This window comes from Temnothorax curvispinosus, unplaced genomic scaffold (assembly GCF_003070985.1).
Source record: "Temnothorax curvispinosus isolate PA1 unplaced genomic scaffold, ASM307098v1 QBEX01006657.1, whole genome shotgun sequence".
Lineage (NCBI taxonomy): Eukaryota > Metazoa > Arthropoda > Insecta > Hymenoptera > Formicidae > Temnothorax > Temnothorax curvispinosus.
In genome coordinates this window covers 1,990,248-2,012,103 of record NW_020216437.1, presented here as the reverse complement: position 1 = coordinate 2,012,103, position 21,856 = coordinate 1,990,248, and the positions used below count along the sequence as shown (strand labels likewise).

The 21,856-nt window shown below is 33.6% G+C and overlaps 2 protein-coding genes across 4 annotated transcripts; both read right to left on the bottom strand.

The window, feature by feature from the left end:
* Positions 1–4,230: 4,230 nt before the first annotated feature.
* LOC112456174 (cytosolic endo-beta-N-acetylglucosaminidase) lies at positions 4,231–8,896 on the bottom strand. 3 transcript variants are annotated; one of them, XM_025018553.1, is made up of 8 exons: positions 8,364–8,896; positions 7,338–7,705; positions 6,809–7,255; positions 6,544–6,718; positions 6,226–6,444; positions 5,713–6,110; positions 5,428–5,610; positions 4,231–5,355 (listed from the first exon to the last, which is right to left on the bottom strand). In XM_025018553.1, exons 2-8 carry the CDS (start codon positions 7,610–7,612, stop codon positions 5,247–5,249), a joined length of 1,806 nt encoding a protein of 601 aa, XP_024874321.1. In that variant the 5' UTR covers positions 7,613–7,705; positions 8,364–8,896; the 3' UTR covers positions 4,231–5,246. The 3 variants fall into 3 exon arrangements, with proteins under 3 accessions (XP_024874321.1, XP_024874323.1, XP_024874322.1); XM_025018555.1 differs by having other exon boundaries at positions 7,338–7,667; XM_025018554.1 differs by having other exon boundaries at positions 8,448–8,896.
* A 3,538-nt stretch (positions 8,897–12,434) lies between these two features.
* On the bottom strand, positions 12,435–21,061 carry LOC112456160. Its single transcript, XM_025018533.1, has 4 exons — positions 20,668–21,061; positions 15,455–15,597; positions 14,466–14,754; positions 12,435–13,992 (listed from the first exon to the last, which is right to left on the bottom strand). Exons 1-4 carry the CDS (start codon positions 20,738–20,740, stop codon positions 13,778–13,780), a joined length of 720 nt encoding a protein of 239 aa, XP_024874301.1. The 5' UTR covers positions 20,741–21,061; the 3' UTR covers positions 12,435–13,777.
* Between the last annotated feature and the right edge of the window lie 795 nt (positions 21,062–21,856).

Below are 21,856 nucleotides of genomic sequence, written 5' to 3'. Positions count from 1 at the left end.
AAAGACAGTTTAACATTTTTCCAAAAAAGTTATTACATTCTGAAGAAGACACTACATAAAAACTCAAAAAATCATATTCATTTTCGAAAAGTTGAAATATTATTTTTTTTTATTTAATTAAATTAATCTGTCTTCCGTAGACAGATACAACACATTTAAAGAGAATATTTTGCATCTCAGATAAAATCTTTGAGATTTATGCTGTCCAAAGATTCGTGGCAGTAAACATTTTATATGGAAGATATAACGAAATAGAAAATTCTTTCTCATTTCTCAAACATAAAATTATATAAATAAAATACGTTTTTAAGTACAATAGTATTAAATGCCGTATTATTCAATTCATTCTTATAAAATTTATTTCTTCGACATACACTTAGGGCGGTTAAATCTCTTGATATATTATATTTGTCTTTCCTCAATATTTTCTTAACAAATATATTCTATACAATATTTGATTAATTAAAGTATTATATTAAAATATTATAATTAAAATACTATCAAAACGTTAGAAACAATAATGTTTCATGTCTAAGTATCATTAAAAGACCAAACTAACTTTCTACTGGTACAATCTTCTTTTCGCTGATGGCATTCGATATACGTTAAAATAAGCGTGTAAACTCGATAACACGGTACGCCACTGAGATGAATTCTCGGTACGCTTCTAGAGGTTTCTCCGCCGCCTTTCTAAAACGGCATCCATTGGAGAAACGCGAAAGAAAAGAAGCCGAGCCCTGGAATCGCCGTTGCCGCTGTCTGGAGTCTCTCTCTCCGCAAATTGTCTTCGAAACGATCCGTTTGTCCGGGAAGGCGCTTCTAGACGCGTATACGTAAAATTGCAATCGTAATCAATGGTAGCGAAAGTTCCGCGCCGCATTCGTCATTTCTTTTACAGAGCTACTTAATTGCAAAAGTGACGTAATAACACAATTGAGAAAATAACTTCTTTAATTCGGAAAAAAGGAGCAGTAGGTAGTTCCTTCCAGTTGAACTCGAAATTTTCAAAATTAGGACGCAATGGAACATTGCGGAGTTTATAAAATTAAGATTGTATCACAAAAATTACAAGATATAATTATTCTTCTCTTCGGATTTTTTTTAAACCGTATAAGTGCAATTAGTTATTTTATTAACCATCCAATACTGAAACTCTTTTTTTTTTATCGTGTATATTACTTTGCGTACAGAAAATATTCATATAGATAACTCGAAATATCGATAGTTGAACTATAAAATAAAAAAAGATAATTTAACTAAAATAATAAAAAAAATATTTAAAAAAGAGATTAAAGAATTACAAAATTCAAGAATTACTTTATTGTGTAAGAGACTAACATTGAACGAAATTAGGATTAACATCATTTAAATTATTTAAATCAATCATTCAAATCAAATTATCTCTGTCGGATTACCATAGCTCATTTTAATAATATTGATACGTAAATCATATGCCTGCTTTTACTATCAAAACACAACAAGTGCGTCATTTCTATACGGTAGTCACATGTTATGGAAAGTAACAGTGAGTATAAAACGGTTAAGACTTAATCCTTTTCTTTCCCGAACAACAATCCCCTAACGTCAGTATAATCGCGTACGTAATTACGTGGGAATTGGGAGAAAGAGAGATTACTGCGTATTGATCAAGAGAATTTTTCTCACAGTTGCCAAAACGGATTATATTCGCAATCGTCAATTATATTATCCGATGAGAAATTTCTTTTTTGCTCTTGGAAGACTTATTCTTAATTGGACAGAAACACGATCATAATGCAACTATGCAAAAGTCCGATGGACACCACTTCGATAATTTTTATATTGTGTTTATTGAATGCGCTTAGCGAGGGACACCTTGTACATGCCTGTAGAAAGTACAAATGTCACTGTAAAATCAATTTCTCGCGCGCACCTTGCCTACTTGCACATTTTACATACAATATGCGCACGCGGTACGTGCCATCACAGGAGAAAGTTTTCGACATTTAGCTTACACCGAACGACAATTCAATTTTGTCACGAAGAGCTGCGGTTATCCTGTGTTCTAGAAGCCCATTTGGTTAACAAGATCATATACTATCGTCTGATGTCGTACATCACATATCCTTTCTAAAATGCACTTCCCTGTTTCTCTCGATTTTTCAAATAAAATTGTCCGTAATCATCCGTAAAATTTTATTACCTAATCTTTATAAATAAATTAAAGCTAATCTTCCACGTGTGTGTTATTTTCTTCTGGATCTTTTAATGCTATTTTATATATCTATATCTGATAATTTAAGTTTAAGACCTTTTGAGTATAGTTATTATAATCATATAGTATATATACATTTGCTTAATTTTCATTTATTTTCTTGTACATTTGTGTTTTTCTAAATGCTTAAAACCTTTTCTTATATTTTTCTAATAAACGTATGCATTGACGCATATTCAAGGTATAAGATATAAGTTAGACACAATATATAATGAAGTTTTCTCCGCCTCCAGGATAATAATGCAAAAAATCTTATGCCTTTCAGAAATAAATTTTGCTGCGTAATCATTGCAGTAATACGCGAAAGTTAATATAATTTTGTCCGTTCTATAATTTCTCATTTCCTTTTTCTAAAAAGGAAGATTTCCCTTGTGCTAAAGGGAAATCTAAAAAAGCAATAGAAATTATTAGAAATTATTAGCAGCGAGGGATTGTTCGCAACCGCGAGCATTCCTAAAGAATGAAATAATCTGACCTTTTTCACGAGCACCGTAGCCGTTTGAGAGAACCGCGTTCTATCCATGCTCCAACTGATCGCTAGACTTTAACAGTAATATCAAATAGACGAATAAATAAATTATTATAAAGTCAAGTATTTTAAAACTTGCATAGACAAGTATAATTAAGAAAGTAGAAAGTGTGTGCATGTGCGTGTATGTTGTGTATGGGATGAGCAACACAGTTTCCATTTATATCTTTGTTAGATTTGAAGATAAAAAAATCTAAGAGAAAAGTTACATTTTTCTGTTTTTTTTTTCTTTTTTTTTTTTTTTTAGGAATTTGATTTAAAGTGTGATGATGCAAACAAATTCTCCCCTAAGATAATTTTTAAGATAAAAAATATATAAATATAATGAAATATATTTATATTTATAGGGATTTTCAAAATCCTGACTGTACAATCTTAATGGTTCTGTTAAATGAAAAAGATTGTTGTTAAATGAGTATATCCAGCTTGGAAACAATAAACTTGTGACTGCGTGTGATGTGTGTGACTGCGAATGATAATTTAAAAGACATGCGAATATATAAATTTTCTTTACGCAATAATTCGCTAACACGCTTGGAGCGTTTAAGATTGCGCCATTAAGCGGGATCCTGAGGAAGAAGCGATTAAAAACCGGTGGAAATAACGCGCGCGCAACGTAATATACCATGAATAATTCTTCTTTTCGTGGAACAGCGGACGATACACGCCGAATAATCGGTGGAAACGTTACGGTCGCTTCACCTCTTGTAAATAATTTATAAATTATTGAGCCAGGAAGAAACCCCCGGTTCGCGTTATAAGCTTCGCACCGGAAGAAAATAACGAATATTCCTTTACACGCATTTCTTCTTCTCATTTGCTTCGAAACAAGCACCGAAAATGGTAACGCTAAAAAATGTATAAAAGGAAAAATGTGTGCCAAATATATATTTTTCTCTAATAAAAGTCTTTCTCTGAAAGATATTTCTTTGTCTAACAATTAATCTTCCACAAAATAAAAAAATAAAAAGTAGATATAATTTTATGGCATGAAAAATAAGTGAAATCACGAGGGAAACCAAGTATATTAAATTCTTTGCGTTCTAGAATTCTAGATCGACCTGATATAATGCTTTGCGGCAGTCTTCCGCATCGTTCTTCAAACATTCGATACGCTCTGCACGATAAACAAACACTTTTCTCCCTTTTTATCGTATGTGTGCACGTCCGTGCGTGCTTGCACTTACGAACAGAGAGAGAGAGAATAAAAAAGCAAGAGGGTATCTAATATATCGGGAATAAATACACACATACATACATTTTAAAATATATTTTAGAAATATGCTTAAAAATATATAACGATACACGTTAATTAGAATATATTTAGAAATATATTTAAAAATATCAAGAGACACACGGTAGTGTCTCGCGTGAAAAGTACACGCGCAGCGCGAGATCGCCCCGTGTATCTTTACGCGAACGAGAACGAGTATTCGAGTTTTTATAATAACAATATACGTGGGAATATTCAACAGAGAAAACGAAGTTATTGTAGCATGAAAATAATAAATCGCGTTGTGTGTAATAAAGAATTTTTTTATATTAATGCAAATTAAAAAGCGCAAAATTTATACACGACGCATTGCATATACGTGAATAAAATCCTTTTTCTTGAATTTTTAACGAGAAAATCGATTCACAGAATTCCCCGCGATTGATTTAAGAAATTCGCAAGAACATATTGTGGATGCACGTCGTTAACTGACAATGAGTAAAGTTGGAAAGCGTCGGCGACTTGATTGCACAGCATCGGAGGGTCTCAATGCAATTAAATATATGTACGTCTCATCTTCTCAGTAGGCGACACATTGATTACAATGCATATATCAAATACGCGCGTGGCTGCATGCCCACCTTTGGGTACAAATACCATTCGTTTAACCGTGCGAGTGCGCAAATGCCGATGATTTGTAATATCCGGTGTAAAGAAGTTGACCGCGTCTAAGTGGCTGTAACAGAATTCGCATCCGCCGTGCCGTTGCGGCATGCGTTTTGCTATATCGAAGAATGCAGATATCCTTGTAATAGAAGTCTCGTTAAGCTAACGAATTACTTAAGATGTCAAAGATGTCATCTTCGCCCATTGAATACCGTGGATAAATGCTTGCCACAGGCGAGCAATTTTGTTTTTATCATCGACATTGTCGCAGGAATGTTTTTAGTCGTAGTACAACTTCGCACCTGATCCCTCGGTAGAATGCCGGAGTGGTCTAATAAAATCGAACGATTGGTCTATCGCGGAACAGTTTACGCGCGCCTTTCACCCAAGTGACTCTCAATCGGCAGAAACGAGAAGGAGGAGGAGGAGCAGGCGAGGAAGGGCATCTATAATGTGTAATCGTTAAGGAGCGGTTCTGTACGCAATCCAAGGACTTTGTGATATGCTTTTATCATGACGTAATACGTTTACTATGCGCAACTGTCTCGCTCTCGCGCGGAATCTTAATGTAACTGTAAAGCCGGTCACGAAACTCTCGTGCTCTCCAAAACGATCTCGCCTAAGTAACACTCGCACTCTGTCAGGAAGGATACGCCGATTTCATCCACGGTCCTTAAAGTCGTCAAATAAGAGCTATAAAAAATACAGTCAGTTGTAAGACCAACGATTTAGCGTCAATGCTGGTTCGTGATTCGTTAAGCTTACCATTTTCTCCATTTGGAGTTCACTCTGACAGAATCGTACGGTAGGATCGATTTTAAATTACCGTTGTTACCCAGGATTAGAATGGGATTTTTGTTAAACTCGATCGACGAGGTGACCTCAGGTCCTGCATAAATGACGGTCGCATGAATATCTTGCTTCGAATCGATATGCACCAAGAATAATCTGTAACAATGTAATGGTATATATTGAATAATAACTATAATACGTTTTAACAAGTATTTTTTTTTTTTACAAATTATTATATTCTACTGAATATATTCTCACCTGTGATGTAGTCTAGGATCTCTGGTGACTAGCTTCAAGCATCCACCGCCATTGTAGGAAAATTTATCGCAAAACTCGAAAGTATTGACATCGACGGCAGACAATTTGTCTTCAAACTTGACGACTTTACCACACACTCGTATAATGTTCTTTCTATTTTCGTAGATACGTTCTATACGGGTTTCTTTCTTGTCACAACTGGTGTCGTTACTTTTATTATTTTCATCATTATTATGTTCTTCATTAACAACATCTCCAGGAAGCGTTCGTTGAGTTGATCGCGTAAATTGCAAGTATGGCACAGGAATTGCCAATTGCAGTTGCTGCATTCGCAGATTGTAAAATGCTTTCTTTTCGGGTGTGCTTTCGCCGTTTATCATATACGGCTCAAAATGTTCCTAAACGCAAACAAACGTGCACGTGCATGTGTAAGTTAATTTAAAATATCGTAAATATTTTAAAGAAAATTTTGAATTAATTAAACGAGGCATCTTATTTATTATTATTATTTACCTCGCCATTATAATAGTAGCAGATACCAGCACCTCGACAGAAGGAAGTTTTAAATGTGTCGTCTTCGAAAATGGGTACGTGCACATATAAATAAGGGAACAATTGAGCCCAAAATAAATCTTCTAAAATTGGAAAAGCGCTTGGACCAAAGTACTCGTGTGTCCATCCAGGAGCGAAGATAGCAACTGAAAGCCCTTGTTCCCGTATCAAGTTCAGCGCCTTTAAAAATAAAAATTTATTTTTATTATATCTGAATTTATATTGCAAAAAATAAGGTAATGATACACGTGTAACGTGTGATAGAAGTAAAATATTTACGTATGTTGAGTTAAAGCCGCCTCCTCCTGGACATCCTCTCCCCCAAACGTCTAATCCAACATAAATATCCTTAATATCGCGACCCAATTCCTTTGCGAGTAGACGACTACTGATCAGTCGCGATTCCGTCCAAGTATAATTTAAGAATATACCATCGCAGTGCAAGAAAAACTCTCTAAAACAGAAACAATTGTTATTAAATCTCTGTGTCGATAGAACTAAAATGTGAGGACAAATGATGCGCTAATAAATTAAGGTACATTACTTGTTATTGTCATTAAGTTCGTTCTGCCAGTTTAATTCACCCTTATTGGTCACACTGTCGTACCAGATAATTTCAGAATTTTCAATTTCATTGTGAATGCTTTCCGTTAGATACTTGATGAAATAAATCAGATTATCAATATCCTCTCGCTTGATCTTATTTTCGACGTTCAAGAGCCAGCCCTCAAATTGATAACTTATTGCAATCAATACCAAAGCGTCTGCAAATTTTCTCGCATCCTCTTGCGACGCGAGAATCGTGTCCCAAGTGTCATTGTTCCCTTCCGTGATCACGGTACCCAAGACTTTTACGCCGTGACGATGAGCCGCGGTGATCCATCCGCAGGGCGGGATAGTCACAAAGTGATGACTAAAGTAAACGAACGTGTCGACAATGCTCCAGTGATAAAATACATAAGAATCGTGGGAGGTTGAACCCTGTAGGAATCTGTAGAGATATAAAACAAACACAGACATGATTACAAATCACAATTGCGTTTATTCTAGCTTATGACATTTTGTTAAATTACCTGTCTTCGAGATAACCACCTTTCATATCATGACAGACCAGGGTTCTGGGTTGCTCGGCCCTATCCACCCTTTCCAGCGGAATCTTCTGTGCGACGATATCTGAGCCTCGGTACACATAATCCACCGATTCTGTGATGTATGCCAATGGTGATTCTGTTAACCCATCTTCCAGGGTACTGTACAATTCTGCCAATGTGTTAAAAGGCTGGGATTCTCTTGCCTCGACGCCGCTTGCCATCCCAGTGGTTTCTGACACGCTGTTGCTGCATTCCATGGTTGCAATTTAAATTTCCCAACAGTAAACTGACGTAATGACCCTTCCTGTGCAGCTATCACCGGAAAATGCTCACGGTTACGATAACTCATTCTAGAAAAAATAGTTCATGGTTTTTGATATGTTACTCTGCGGTGAAATCACAGTTCCAATTATCTAATCTTTCGACACTGTTATCTGCTGGCAGTTATTGTGGAAGATGAATGAAAGCGTAGCAGAAATCTGTGTTAACCCACTAAGCAAAATGTCAGCAGGATGCTAACAATTTATCAGCACACCCGAGCAGAATATCGCGGCAGATTGTTATTAATCGCTGCAACATTCTCTTAGCAGAGCCGGTCGACATAATTTGACAGTGGATTGCCGATAGAAGTTGAACAAAATCTATCACTCGTAATCATTTAAATGAATCATATCATTATATAAAGTAACTGATTTTGTTCGATTTCTGCAGTCAATCTGCCATCATATTCCGTCAACAGATTCTGTCATATTTCTGTTGACGTTCTATTTTGCAAAATATTTTTGACAGACTGGAGTGTCACGGTTTTTTATTACTTAGATATTTTAAAATATATAAAAGAGATCTAACAAGTCTTTCGTTGAAAATAATTTAACCTATAAAATACTCCAGTAATTTAGTAATTTTTGTATTAATGGCACGATCTGTATAAATGTCGCAGCTTCGTCATCCAGTAAGATAGATAAGATTTTATTTGCAAATATAAGTATTACGAATTAGAGTGCATACCTCATTATCAATTCACAGACAGAAAATGAATGTTAACATATTGTTATTATTCATATTTTTTATTTCAATTATTTTATGACATACTAATCTACATTAAACATCTCAGTAAGCATAAACTGCTTTCAGTATGATAACAAGTTGACAGCAGATTTGCTTATAGCTAGTTATTGCAGATCCGGTATCATCTGTATCCGCATTAAACTCGTGTTCCTAGCAGAGCCTGCCGATATAATCTGACAGCAGATTGTCGACAGAAACCGCATAGAATCTGTCTTTTTGTAAACATTCAAATAGTTCAGTTTCTGCACTCAATCTGCCATTATAGTTTATTAACAGATTCTGTTATTTATCAGTTGGGATTCTATCGACAAAATTTGTAGTAGATATTTTTAAAATCTATCCTCGACAGATTTAGCTATCCAGGATTCCAGGATATTATCGTTATCAACACAATCTGTGTATGTATTGTAGAATATATACAGCGAGGTGAGATCACAGACATATAATGACAGAGAGAGAAGCCTGAAGAGTAGACATGTTTTAAATGGAAGTAGTGGAACCTGTCTTAGCGCCTCTATATGCACAACCACGTGTATATTGAACTACGTAGCCATGGCCACGGATACTTTCAACGGGTAACTAGTCTTCGATCCTCGGTTTTCCAAAATGATTTCTTACGTGAAAAAAATAATATTAAATTAACAGCATTAGCTAACAGCAGTCTAATTAAAAATAATCCTGTTAATTCAATGACAGTATTGATGAAACAAATATATCATATTCGTGTTTCAATGAAATGTTATTTATTTCATTTTAATACTGTTATTAAATTAAATAAAATTATTTTCATTTAGACCGTTATTAACTGTTGATACATCATTTTTTTCTATATTAAAAATTAATCTTTAAATCGTGACATAAGGATTTTTTCTAATAAAATTAATCATTTTTTTAAATAAAATAGTATATAATTTCCTATCCTATCGTGTTTGCGTTTAATAAAAGAGAGTCCGTAAAAAGCGCTTCACGAAATAGCCATTACCACGATATAGCCGTCGCGAACAATTAAATAATTAATTGAGTGGAACTAACCAATTCGCCAATTTTCCACTGAAACTGACCGTAATGTAATTAATAAACTGTACGGAAAAATTACGACACTAAATTACCCGAGCCGTTTGATTCGGCGATTTCGTGCTCATAATCTGGAAACAGCGGTCGAATCGCATTTCTATCGATGCAGGCTTTAAAGCGCGAGATGTATTTTAATCCGACCGTGGAAACTTGAAGAAGTTTCTATCGCGCGTCCGTAATACTATAATCTTTCTACTTCGATTCTTTCGAATAAATAAGCCGCGCGAAATATTCACTTCGATAAACACACAGCCGCCGCTTCAATGCGCTCAATCACGGAAGGATAATCAAGCGTAAAGTCGATAATCTTATTCAAAAGCTCGATCGTATTTGTCATATTAACTCAGTCACTTTAGACAAAAATCGAACGAAACCTTGTTAAGAAAAAAAGTTAGCAAGCTGAATTTTGGCACATACCTCCATTTTTGCATAAGATTGAAGGGGAAAAAAGTTTTATATACATATATATGTATATATAAAATGTAAGATGGTAAAATATAAATGTCCATCCGTGTTTCATGAGATCTTTCTTTATTTGGAATACAATTTTTCTGCGAAGACATATGTGTATAATCGCAGGAACACGGTATAGATACAATTCCACGTAAGATAACTGGAAGACGTACGAGATCGTTATTTAAGTGTAAACGAAAGCAATAATGGATGGTCTAAGGTATTTTCGTTAAAATGGTCCCGCGATGATGTGCCACTTTCGCCTTACGAGAAATTTTCTAAAAAATGATTTCCATACTTAAGAAAGATACCTTACACAATTATAAATTCTGTCAATAAACTTCTAAACAACATACAATTGATAAAGATGATCAAAAGTGTTGCAAATGTATGAGTGAGGTAATTTTTATTAAAGATTGTTCTCTTCCGGCAGTTCTGATTTTAATTCCCTGGACCACAAACTATGGGATATGGTATAAAGCAAAAGACTACAAAAAAAGACAATTTAGAATTCTTAGACACTCTTTCGTTATAAAACAAAAAATTAAGCATTTCGAGTAACTTACATAAATTAAGTCTTTCTTTTGTAATTTCTAAGCATATGTTTGCATTAAATTAAAATATTATGTTTAATTATATTTTTATGTGAGCAAAAATATTGACAGAATTTATGTCGAGGTTTTATACTATTATCGATTCGACGAATGAGGATTGTCAGTAACTGGAAGATTATCCTAAGAAATTAGATATTCTATAATTAACTTCAATAACTAATTTTCAACTATAACTAACCTTTGTATAGACGAATTTTCAAAAATATTATTTTCATGACTGTCCGCTATTTACGATTCTTCTTAACAATGCAACGAATATGTTATCAGTTACTTTGTTCATAGACATTACTATTAAAGAACATATGTCGTTAAATATTAACTTATTAAATATTTAAATATTTAAATAAAGATCATAATTGAAGGAACAATCGAATGAAAAATAGATATGTATCGTTTCCAATACGACAAAAATAAACGGACAAAAGAAATATTTAAATTTTACAGCTGTCAATTTATGTTGACAAGGGATAATGGAAAATTAAAAAAAAATGTGCAAAAAATTGTTTAAAAATTAATATTTGATAGATATTCCAAAAGTTTTTAATTGATTTCACAGATGAAAGAATAGTTTTTTAATTACACAGAAATAATTTAGTTCAATTCTTTTTTATTTTTCGTTTATGAGATCGCTAATGAATAATGATTTAAAAATTGATAGAAACAGGAGACGCGATATCTAATTTTTATTGTTTTATATGTTTATGCATTCCTTCGATTGTTAAGAAACGTTGAAACGTTGAAAAATAAATTTTTCATTCGTATTACAATTCTATATTCTAAAATTGTCAAAATCAATAGTAGTAATCAGACATTCTATGGATCCTTATGAAAGAACAAACTCTCCGACCTAAACTTGTAAACCGTTAGACAAAATTATCCTTCGTGATGTATATGTCACATTGGAGACTACTTATCTACATAATTATCTAACAACTAATCTAAACAACTAATTTCTTGTCGCAAAAGTATACAATCCTATCGTCACTTTCACGTATTGCCTGGTCTCTTACAATTAGTCATGAAAAAGAATATTGTTTCGATACGACTCATGTTGAAAAGTAATTTTTCAACACGATAAAAAACATTTTGGAAACATCCTTCATATACGTTTAACAAAGCCGCTTATAATAAATTACTGCTACATCGCTATTGTCTATATACTCAAAAACGGTATTCATTGTCAGACGCGATTATTTCGCACATCCAGGAGTCGTAGAAAGTAACCAATCTTCGAGACTAGCTGGAGAGTATTTACAAAATCGAGAAAGCAAGGACTGCGTTTACAAAAGTCAATATCGCGGTTTACCTATACAAAACTATAAATGTCATCGAATACAGTCGAACCTCTGTATTCTGAATATCTTAAAGCCTCCTTTAATTTTCTTAACATTTTCTCTTGTGCTATTAATTCTCTCTCTCTCTCTCTCTCTCTCTCTCTCTTGTTTGCCTAAAGTCATGGACTAGGGCATAATAAATCCCATCAATCAATCAATCAATCTCTCATTATATGTATTATGTCAGCCAAAATACTCGCATGATTGAAACGATATTTTCATTCTATCTCATATGTCATTGGAACACGTGCAGAAATTGAGGGTAAGAGTTAAGAAGAGGGAGGGAGTTTGGTCCTGACATGCTAATAATATGGAGATTTGACTGTAATCGTAATATTGCACATTATCGTCATGCGGGTTATATTCGATATTATTCTTTTTTTTAATACTTGGTTTTTTGGTATAATATGATTAGTTATCGTTAAAATATTTTATTATACATTACTCCATATATATGTATGATGTAATATATAATAATATAATAGTAAATATCATATATACGTATACATATATATAATATTTATATACGTGTACAAAGATATATAATGTATATATAATATATATTGTGCATATATGAGATATGTTAAATGTTAAGGGTTTTATTAAAGGTCATTTTTCTTATTGGTACGATTTTTCACTTGATTACATTTCTATTACTGTTATTCAATCTTTTATATGTATCATGTAAATGTTGTAAACTATTGCAACAAGGGATTTCCGTTATTCGTCATTGGCATTATTCTATTGTAAATATGTAAGATTATGTATGGCGGTATATATTATTTCACACACACACACACACACGTGTGTGTGGTAAATTACACGATCTTCACTACAATATTTGATTATGCACCTATTAGGATATGAGGTATGACGAAGAGTATTGTTAAACCTTTTATGTCATATTATTGTGATCGACTAGTAATGACTAAGCTCATTAATATTGTTTTTCACACGTACATAAGGCGGGCTGATGTACATGTGTTGTGATTAATTTATGGATTATAGGCCGTCGTCTACAAAAACATTCTTATATATCGAATCTATACAGATACGAATTTTTTATTCACCGAATAAATTACTAAATTACTAACTATGGGATCTATAAATTGAATCCATATCAAATAAATTAAAATGGAAGAATTTCACGTAGTATTTAAATAGAAAATAATAAGTTCTATCTTTTATATCTGGTAAAATGTATAGATTTTAATTTATCAAAGGGCTCCTACGTGAAGAGTATTCAGTCTATCAATTAATGTCCAAAAAGATTCTTGATAAGGCCATCTACGTAAAAAAGACATTCGAATAGGCTCTTTTTTCTCACTCGTTGAAGATTTTATAGGAAAAATCTAGACTAAACATTTTAGGACTATGCCTTCTACGCCGTTTTTGATTACATCCATGATGTAAGACAAATAATTGAAGGCACATCCTCGATGGAAAGAAAATGATTCTCTTTTATGATAAAAAAAGACGCGAGATGATCCCTTAATGGTAAAGAACCGCTAAGCGCAAATTCTATAATTCTATAATTTCATAACCAAATTATTTTGTTATATTTAAAAAGTATGAGATTACATTAAAAATAAGTATTAAGAAGAGTTTGATATAAACGTCATTCAATTATTCACGCTGACCAATAAACTGTGAACGCCCCAGATCTATTTCCGATTTTCATCGTTAAATATTATACTTTAGAATCAGTCTACTCTCGGGGATCTGTTTTCCTTCGCAGGAATCTGTCCTTTTTTAAAGAACTTCTTGTTCTTAAAGTCACATTTAATTAAACGATTAAGCTAGCCTTTTGACCAACGTTAATAATATCGCAGTAATCAGAAGTCCGAGCAGGACTTTGCATAACTCGTTATCAAATGCTTTAGAAATTTTCGCCGATATCCCAATCCCGCGCTAAGTTGAAAACTTCGAAATCGCCGTCGGGTACCTCGGGTTTATCAGGTGCGACTAATATCTCGGGTCGCAGTGCCACACAGTCTCTCGGCGAGCATTCGATGCGGCCTTCGGAGCCGCAGCTGCATTCGACGCAGTTCCCGGTTGAGTGTGGTAGTGTCTCACCCTGTCGATACTCTCTTCCTGTAATTCAAGTTTCATAGTACATACGAATTTCTCTCGTATAAAAAGGCTGAAACCGCGAATGTATACATGAACGCGCGCGGCTTTTATAATATATATAAAAGAACATATAGGCTGTCAAAGTATATAAAAGCTCATGCGCTTTTATCTTGCGCCGAGACGCTATGAATATTAAACGTAAATTGTGTTTTAAGACAATGTAAGGTACAAAATAAATTTTAAACAAATCTTCAGAGATTTGTTTAAAAGATAATAACTATGCTATAATAAAAATGTTTTGGAAAATAAATAATATTAAAACGTCTCTAGAAATCTATTAAAATTAGATTAAATAAATATGTAATAACGTTTATATTTTCTATAAGTATATGCGTAATATTAAATTATATTGTTTACGACGGTCGATATAAAAATATTAGAGATTTATTAAAATATTAAGAGAGATTAATTAGGAAAGAAAAATTAATTAATACCCATCACGAGGCAAATGGCCGGTGCAGAAGGCGTTGTGCTTGACAGAGTGCCGTTAATTTCTTTATGTCCTTGTTGGCTGACCGACGAGTCAAAATTTCCGGAAGCCTCGAACCCATCCACAATGTCCGTACTCATTCCCAGGGATGAAGTGTAATTGCTTTCCACCGCGGTCGATCGCAGAGAAGACGGGTCGAGCGACGAGGCGGTGTTCGAATTATAATTTTGCCACCAACAGTAAACTTCGCCGACGACGCATAGGCAATGCGAATTCGCGTCGTACGACGGTATCTGAGGGAGGAGGTAATGCGTTTAGTAAAAGAGTTAGTAAAAGAAAAATATAAGAGAAAAAAATGATAAAAAAATTCAGTATATGCTGATTATTACGTTGGAGGATATAAGGACAAAATAATTCCACTTCTCGCATTTACATTATTTTTTAATGATAGATTTTTCTAATTTGGAATAGAATCTTTCTCAATGTTGAGATGTCAACAATGTTTGAGTTACGAATAATTGTAAAAAGAACATCTTTTCACGAACAAAACTTGAGCGAGCCAAGTGGATTACGTAGTTGCTTTCATCAGTTTATTTTAGTAAAGTTTACCGTAATAGAATCCCCTGATTTCTGAGAAAGTTAGTTACAGAGATATGATGCTATATAAAGATTCTGAAACTGTGATAAATGATGATCCTTCTCAACACTTTCTCAACACTTAGGGAAAGATCGATACGAGAAAAGGAGAGAGAAAAGAGAAAAAATTTTTACTTGCAAATGTATAAGTGCACAAGCGTATGATTTTTATCTTATATAAAATTTATTTTATTTAAAAATAAAAAATTTGTGTTATTATTAATACTGTTCGTTACATTTTTTAAACTAGTTTTGTATTAATTCAATATTTTTTTTTCTTGACGATTGTTTGCTGTACTGTGCACTGAAAAGAAATTTTCTCTATCGACATTCGCCAGTATACTTCTCAGTCGTTACCGTTTGGCTGTGAGAATAGGAATTTCCGTCTACAATGCACTTTTTGAAAAACGGGTCCTCTGTAGTGACGTCATCATCACCGTCGTCTCTAAACGTAACGTCGTTTTCATCCAATAAAGCCTGACTTGTCGCTCTCGCAGGTGCTGTAACCAAATGAAAGATCGTCAATAGCTGAAGAATTGCTTTTTTCAGCTGCTGTTTCAATAATTCAAATTTCAAATTTTCTTCTTTAGTCGAATCACTATTTATCTCAAAGATATGTGATTATTTTAAATCACTCGTTAATCTCTAATCATAGTTATCGTGCAATCTGTTTGTGTAGCATTCTCTAACGAAATCGTACATAATAAAACGATCGTTTTAATTGAATCCGCTCGCGAAAATTTGCACATGTGATACGAAAGCGTACTCATGTGCTCCACAACCCAATTTCATAATTAGAGCAAGCAATTATGACTGCGCCTTGCACGACTTAGAGTCTATCGTGACCTGAGGTCCAGTTATAAGAAAATAATCTTTTAAATAATCTTTTTGTCCTAGATAGAAAAGACTTGATATAGTGGAATTGTCGTACTTTTTTGAACTCTCGGATATTTTGTACAATTGTATCACGAAATCAGAATATGTTTAAAATATCTGATTTTCAAAAACAAATCAAAAGGTTAATAAATTAATATCTATTATTATATTCTTTAAAAAGTCCGATTCTTTTACGATAAAAATTAAGGAAGATTATTTGCTAAATTAATGTAAGAAATATTTACGACTTTCTAAAAGTTGCATCTTTCTTTCTAATTATACTAATTTTGTACAATTATGCAATAATGTCATCGCATATCCATGTTAAAGCTAAAATTTCACTTTGTTCGGTGAGAACTATTTGTATATTGGGTCATTATTTTAGACAGTCGTGAAAGTTCATCGGACGGTCGTTCGATCGAGTAAGATCGAACTAATAAAATTGGTGTAGCCTCGACCAATTTTACGATGTAGAAAGTTCACACGTGGATTAAAAAAAAAAACGATGTTTTAAATAATAAAAATAAACAGTCTAAAAAAAACAAAAAGTACTTTAGAAAGTTCCACTAATTAATTCCAATTAATATTATACATGATTCTGAAACTAATCAGCTAGAAACTTTTTCTCTCAGTTCGTAAATCACTGAACAATTATTGTTTTTTATATTGTAATTGAAAAAAATTGGCTTCAAGATTTTGAAGAACCATCTATACTCAAAAGAACACATATTGATCTTGGGTATCTCTCAAAAGATAAAAGATATTGCATATTGAAGCGACGCGACGAATGTGATGAGATACAAAACGTGGTGTAGGATAACGAGCGGGACAAGGAGATCGATACGCGAAGAAAATAGGATGGTACGTCGTACTTAAACAAATAAATGTTGTAGCTACGTGATGAGCTATGAAGCTTTGGGACGACACTAGGATATTAATCAATCGAGCTTATAGTTAACAGAATGAAAAAGGCAGTACTTTCTGCTTTATATACAGACGATGTGTATTTGCGATCTTTAATTATTTAGGACACCAAAATTACGGATAAACGATTCAGCGAATACGCCAATAGATATAATAATCGAATCAACGAATAAGAGGGCTGTATGTGCAAACAGCATGTACCGTGCACACCAATATCATATTTTATCATATTTGCAATAATTCTTTAGAATTACGATAATTTTAACATACTCGGAGCATCTGTCGTGTTTAGATATTCATGCACTTGAAATATTCAGAATTATAGTTCTATCGATTTATTTAATATTGTATGACATTTATTATGTAATCTTCATTATCTATTATTCATCTTCAATCTTTGTGTGTTTAATCTTCTACACGTATAAAACATTTATAAATACTAAAGTTAGAATGTTTTTATACATGAATATCTAGATTTAAGATTAATTAAATATTGCTTTTGAACTTTTTTTAAAAAGGAATTAATCCGAAATGAACCAAGTCCAATAAAATTGCATTAATTGGTCTTTGAAAATTATATATTACAAAAGAAACGGATTTTTAGCTTTTCATAATGTTTATTTTACGAGTTTATCAATCTTGTTATATTATGATTTAAAAAAAAATAGGCAACGAATTTTTTTTCAAGACAGTATTTAATCTATTTTATTATATCTATATATTTGTGAACAAAGTAACAGTTATTTAGTTTCAGTAACTTCTCGACTGTCATTCTGTGTATATTTACGTGTTGTAAATTATAAAATTGAAAGTTTATTGCACGAGTTCTGAGTTAAATGCAGCTTTTTCTAGGGCAAATTACGACGCTGAGCTACCGCAAACGAACGCAAAGTAATGAGTGACTTGGGTCTTTTTCTCTTATTTCTCGCTATTTTTTCGTTGCTACTGTGCAAGTCATTACGTGAGAGCGTGGAGAACCTCTATTCAAAAAATTTCTTTTGTTTTAAACCGTGCCTGACGAAAGCATTTTAAATTAGATTCTTAAATGCCCATAGGCACGCTGCAACGTATAACATGTATCGATATAAACCGTATTTCCTGCTTCCGATGTGACCGAGAAACATTTATCAGAGCTTCCAGTAATCAAGCTTTGATAGCTATATATGTAATCAAGTTTTGAAATACACGAATACCGCAACTTTAAAGTTTTACGCTATTTGTATTTGTGTTTGAGATTCAAGTGTAACATATGTATTAATACTTTAATTAATACAGATTTTTCAAACATAAAAAGTTACTTTATTCTTACACAGTAATATAAGTATAGAGACACTCGTGCGTTACAAGATTGCTTTGACGTTAATTAAAAAATTTAAAGTAGAACTACTGATTAAATAAATTACTGAACTACATATTCAAGCAAATAACGCGTTCTTGAAAAGAGTACCTAGATGCAATACGCATAATTCCGAGTCACATATATAATTTTTTATTAACACCAATGAATTAAACAAAAACATTTCAAAAACATTTTTTATGTTTGTCATACATATTGTGTGTTATCGTATGACAATCTGAGAACGTACCTAAATAAGAGCAGTAATAGTTTTAATCGGTATATTTTAATTAAATAATAATAATTTTGTACCCTTGTATACTATACATATTAACGCACGTAACTTACACGCGTGCCAATTAATATACGATATCGTACAATATTTTTAACGAACAGATAAATGTAACAACCCGGCTTTTATCACCTTTTTAACAAATCGATTCTTGGATTAACAAGGTGGTCATTCGAAGAATCTTTTGCAATCGTGAACAATGGCTCTTCGTTAGCGAAGTGTCCGCTAAAGCGTCATTAATTCAGCAAATCAACTGCGTTGCTTTATTTCCACTGCACTTTACCTCCTCCCCCTACTATATAAAATTAATCAATCGATGAGATATGGCTTGCAATTAAAACGTGTTAATTTAATTGTTATTACAGCTAATCGTGTCATTAATACGGTATCACTGACCAAACTAATTTATTTAACGCATCTATAAATTGTGGCGCGAAATATCCTTGAATCTTTTTCACCTCTTTTGCAAAAATAGATTAAATAAAATAATTTTCAAATTATCTTACTGTATATCATTTTGGATACGCGAAACAAATCGTAGAAGTCTCCGATCGAGAATATGTATTCGGACACGCATCGATTATTGTGAATTTGCAAACGGACTTGAAAGTGTCGCGATTACTTAAAATATAATATAATGTAATACTTCGAATGGTGGTGTTAAGCGTCTTATCTACGGCATGCAGCGACCACGGATGTCGCATAATCTGCGCTAAATTTTGCCTATTATTCCGCGCGCATCAGTAGATGTTTTAATATTACAATATTCAAGAATCAATATTTTTGCCCCCCGGCTATCTTGGCGATTGAAACACTCAAAATATTAATAATTTTGTGTTTAATAATATTAGATCATCGCCCTCGATTATTAATTGCTCGCTGCATGATGTTATTATAATCGTATATACTGCACAAATAGATGATAATGAATGATGTACGACAATGGACAAATAATAACATTATAATATATTACTATAAAGTAAACGGAAGAATTAACGGGTTAATTATTAATGATAATATAATGTATGTCTGTATTTCAAAAAGAAGCTTGTTTTTTAAATAAATATATATCTAAAAAATAAATTAAAAATTGAAAATTAAAATATTAACCTTAGAACACTATGAAATATAATAGGGTATGCCGTATTTTATCCTATTTTAGAAGGCGCGCCATTCTTTTATAACATATGACAAAGAGTTTGGATGGGAAGGAGAGAGAGAGAAAGAGAGACAGAGAAAGAGAGTTATAAATCTCTTCTACTAATTGCCACACTGCGCAATATTTATTAAGGAACAATATATCTAGTTATATTTATCGTTACACATTTTGCGAATTGCAATAAATTAAAACTACGGTAAATAGTTTTAAAAACTTACACATAGGTGTTTTCTTTATATACAAGTAGAGCTTTTTAACAGCGTAAAGGTTGTAATTAAAATTTAAATTAAATTTTAAATAAGATCACTGTTTTTAGTAGAAAGTAAAATTTTAAAGAAACGATATCAAAGTGACGTGTCTGATATTTAGAAAGGATATTCAGGAAAATGTATTTTTTTCTAAAAATAAAGTGATTTTTTTACTTTTTTATGCAAATAATTTTTTTTTAATGAATATTTTATTTAGTTACCAATTGTTAAATCAAATTGACTACTTCGTATTTTTCATATTTTGATATATCAATCTAAACAAATTTATATATTTAAAAAAATGATTAGAACACGATATGAACAGCTTAAATAATTCTCTAGCTGGGTGTTTTTCAGATGTTCAGGAGATTGAGAGTTGCAAAATTAATCCTTGCAGTATTTTTTCGATACGAAAGTGTGCTTCTATTCGTGTTTATTTTCACACGAGGAACAGCGTCGGATATGGCGTTTTTCCCTCCGCAATTAAATTCTTCTCTCAAAACTTAAACATTGCACGTGCAATCTATATTCGTACATTTTTCAAATGCAGAACGTGTTAAATGTACCAAGAAATTTAATACAATTTCACAAAACGCAATAATATATTTTTAAATCTAAAATTTAATAACATCCTCATTTTCGGCGACAATTGGGGAAGGCACAAATGCGGCAGGTGTGCGCGAGGAAACATATGTACACTCGCAAATACGTGCGAAATTCGTACAATACACTCACCGGCTATTGAACGGGCGACGTGACAGCGCAGCAGATAACCAACGACGAGCAGCATCCGCGGGAGCCTCATCATCGTTCCGCGAAGCGTGGAATACGGAGAGCCGGCTAATTTGGGAAGCGCCGAATCGGCGAAAGGCACGTGAAACCTCGTGGCAGCTCTCGCGCGGCGCGACTACCCCCCCGGGACGAAGGCCACGGACGCGCGTTTCTCCCTCCGCGTCTTTTTTTTTTTTTTCGCTTCTCTACGCTGACATTCGAGGTCGAGGGCCTTGAAACGGCCTTGGAGCACGGGCGACCGTCGCCGTCGCCGCGGAAGGCGAGTTCTCCCCCTCGGTAGCCCTTCGCCCTACGTGTACGCGCGGCTGCCAGCGCAGCCAGCGGTCGACATACTCACGCCACGCACGTCAAGGTCCAACTGCGAGCGACCAATTCTCGATACGCCAACCGCGGCACGGCAGGTGCAGCGAGTCCTCTCCTCGGGAGTATGCGCACCACGGGACCGTCGCGTCGCTTCGTCCTCTGTTCTTCTTCCTGCCGCCCCGGCTGCTGCTGCTGCATCCGATACTCGAAACGACGAGGATTCTCGCGAGCCGCGAGCGTGTGTGCTCGCAGTTTTCAAGGTTCGAGAGGAAAGTACCGAGGAAGCTTGACCCTTTTAAAACTTGAAGAATCAATTCATCGTCCTGATTCATCGAGAACGCATTTTTCTCAATTTTCCCAAGTTTTTTTTTCCAAAGCAATGAGGTTGCATATACCGTTCAATGCAATCATGCCGTTATTGCCGTTGCATTGTATTCTTTGATTAAAAGTTGATCTATTGGAATGTCTGAAATGCTGTAGCTATATCTCTCGGTATTTCGTAACTGGAATTTAAAGGTATATGCTTCGATAAAATGGAGCAATGCGCAAAAAGATGAAAAAGGGAACCGGGAATGGGCGTTTGAATTTTTCTGCATAAATAATCACCTGGGGTGATTTTTACGCTCCAATTAGTCATTATTGTTAATTACATATTGCATATTTTTGATTGTTTTATAATTTATTAGTATTCGAGGACAATATGTATATATAGATTTATGCAACATTGAAAAAAGTATACGGAAAACAAAACAAATAAATAAAAACGAAAGGAGCACATTGAAATTACTGTGATATGAGCTTCATGTTTTCGATACGCGATTTTTCGTGT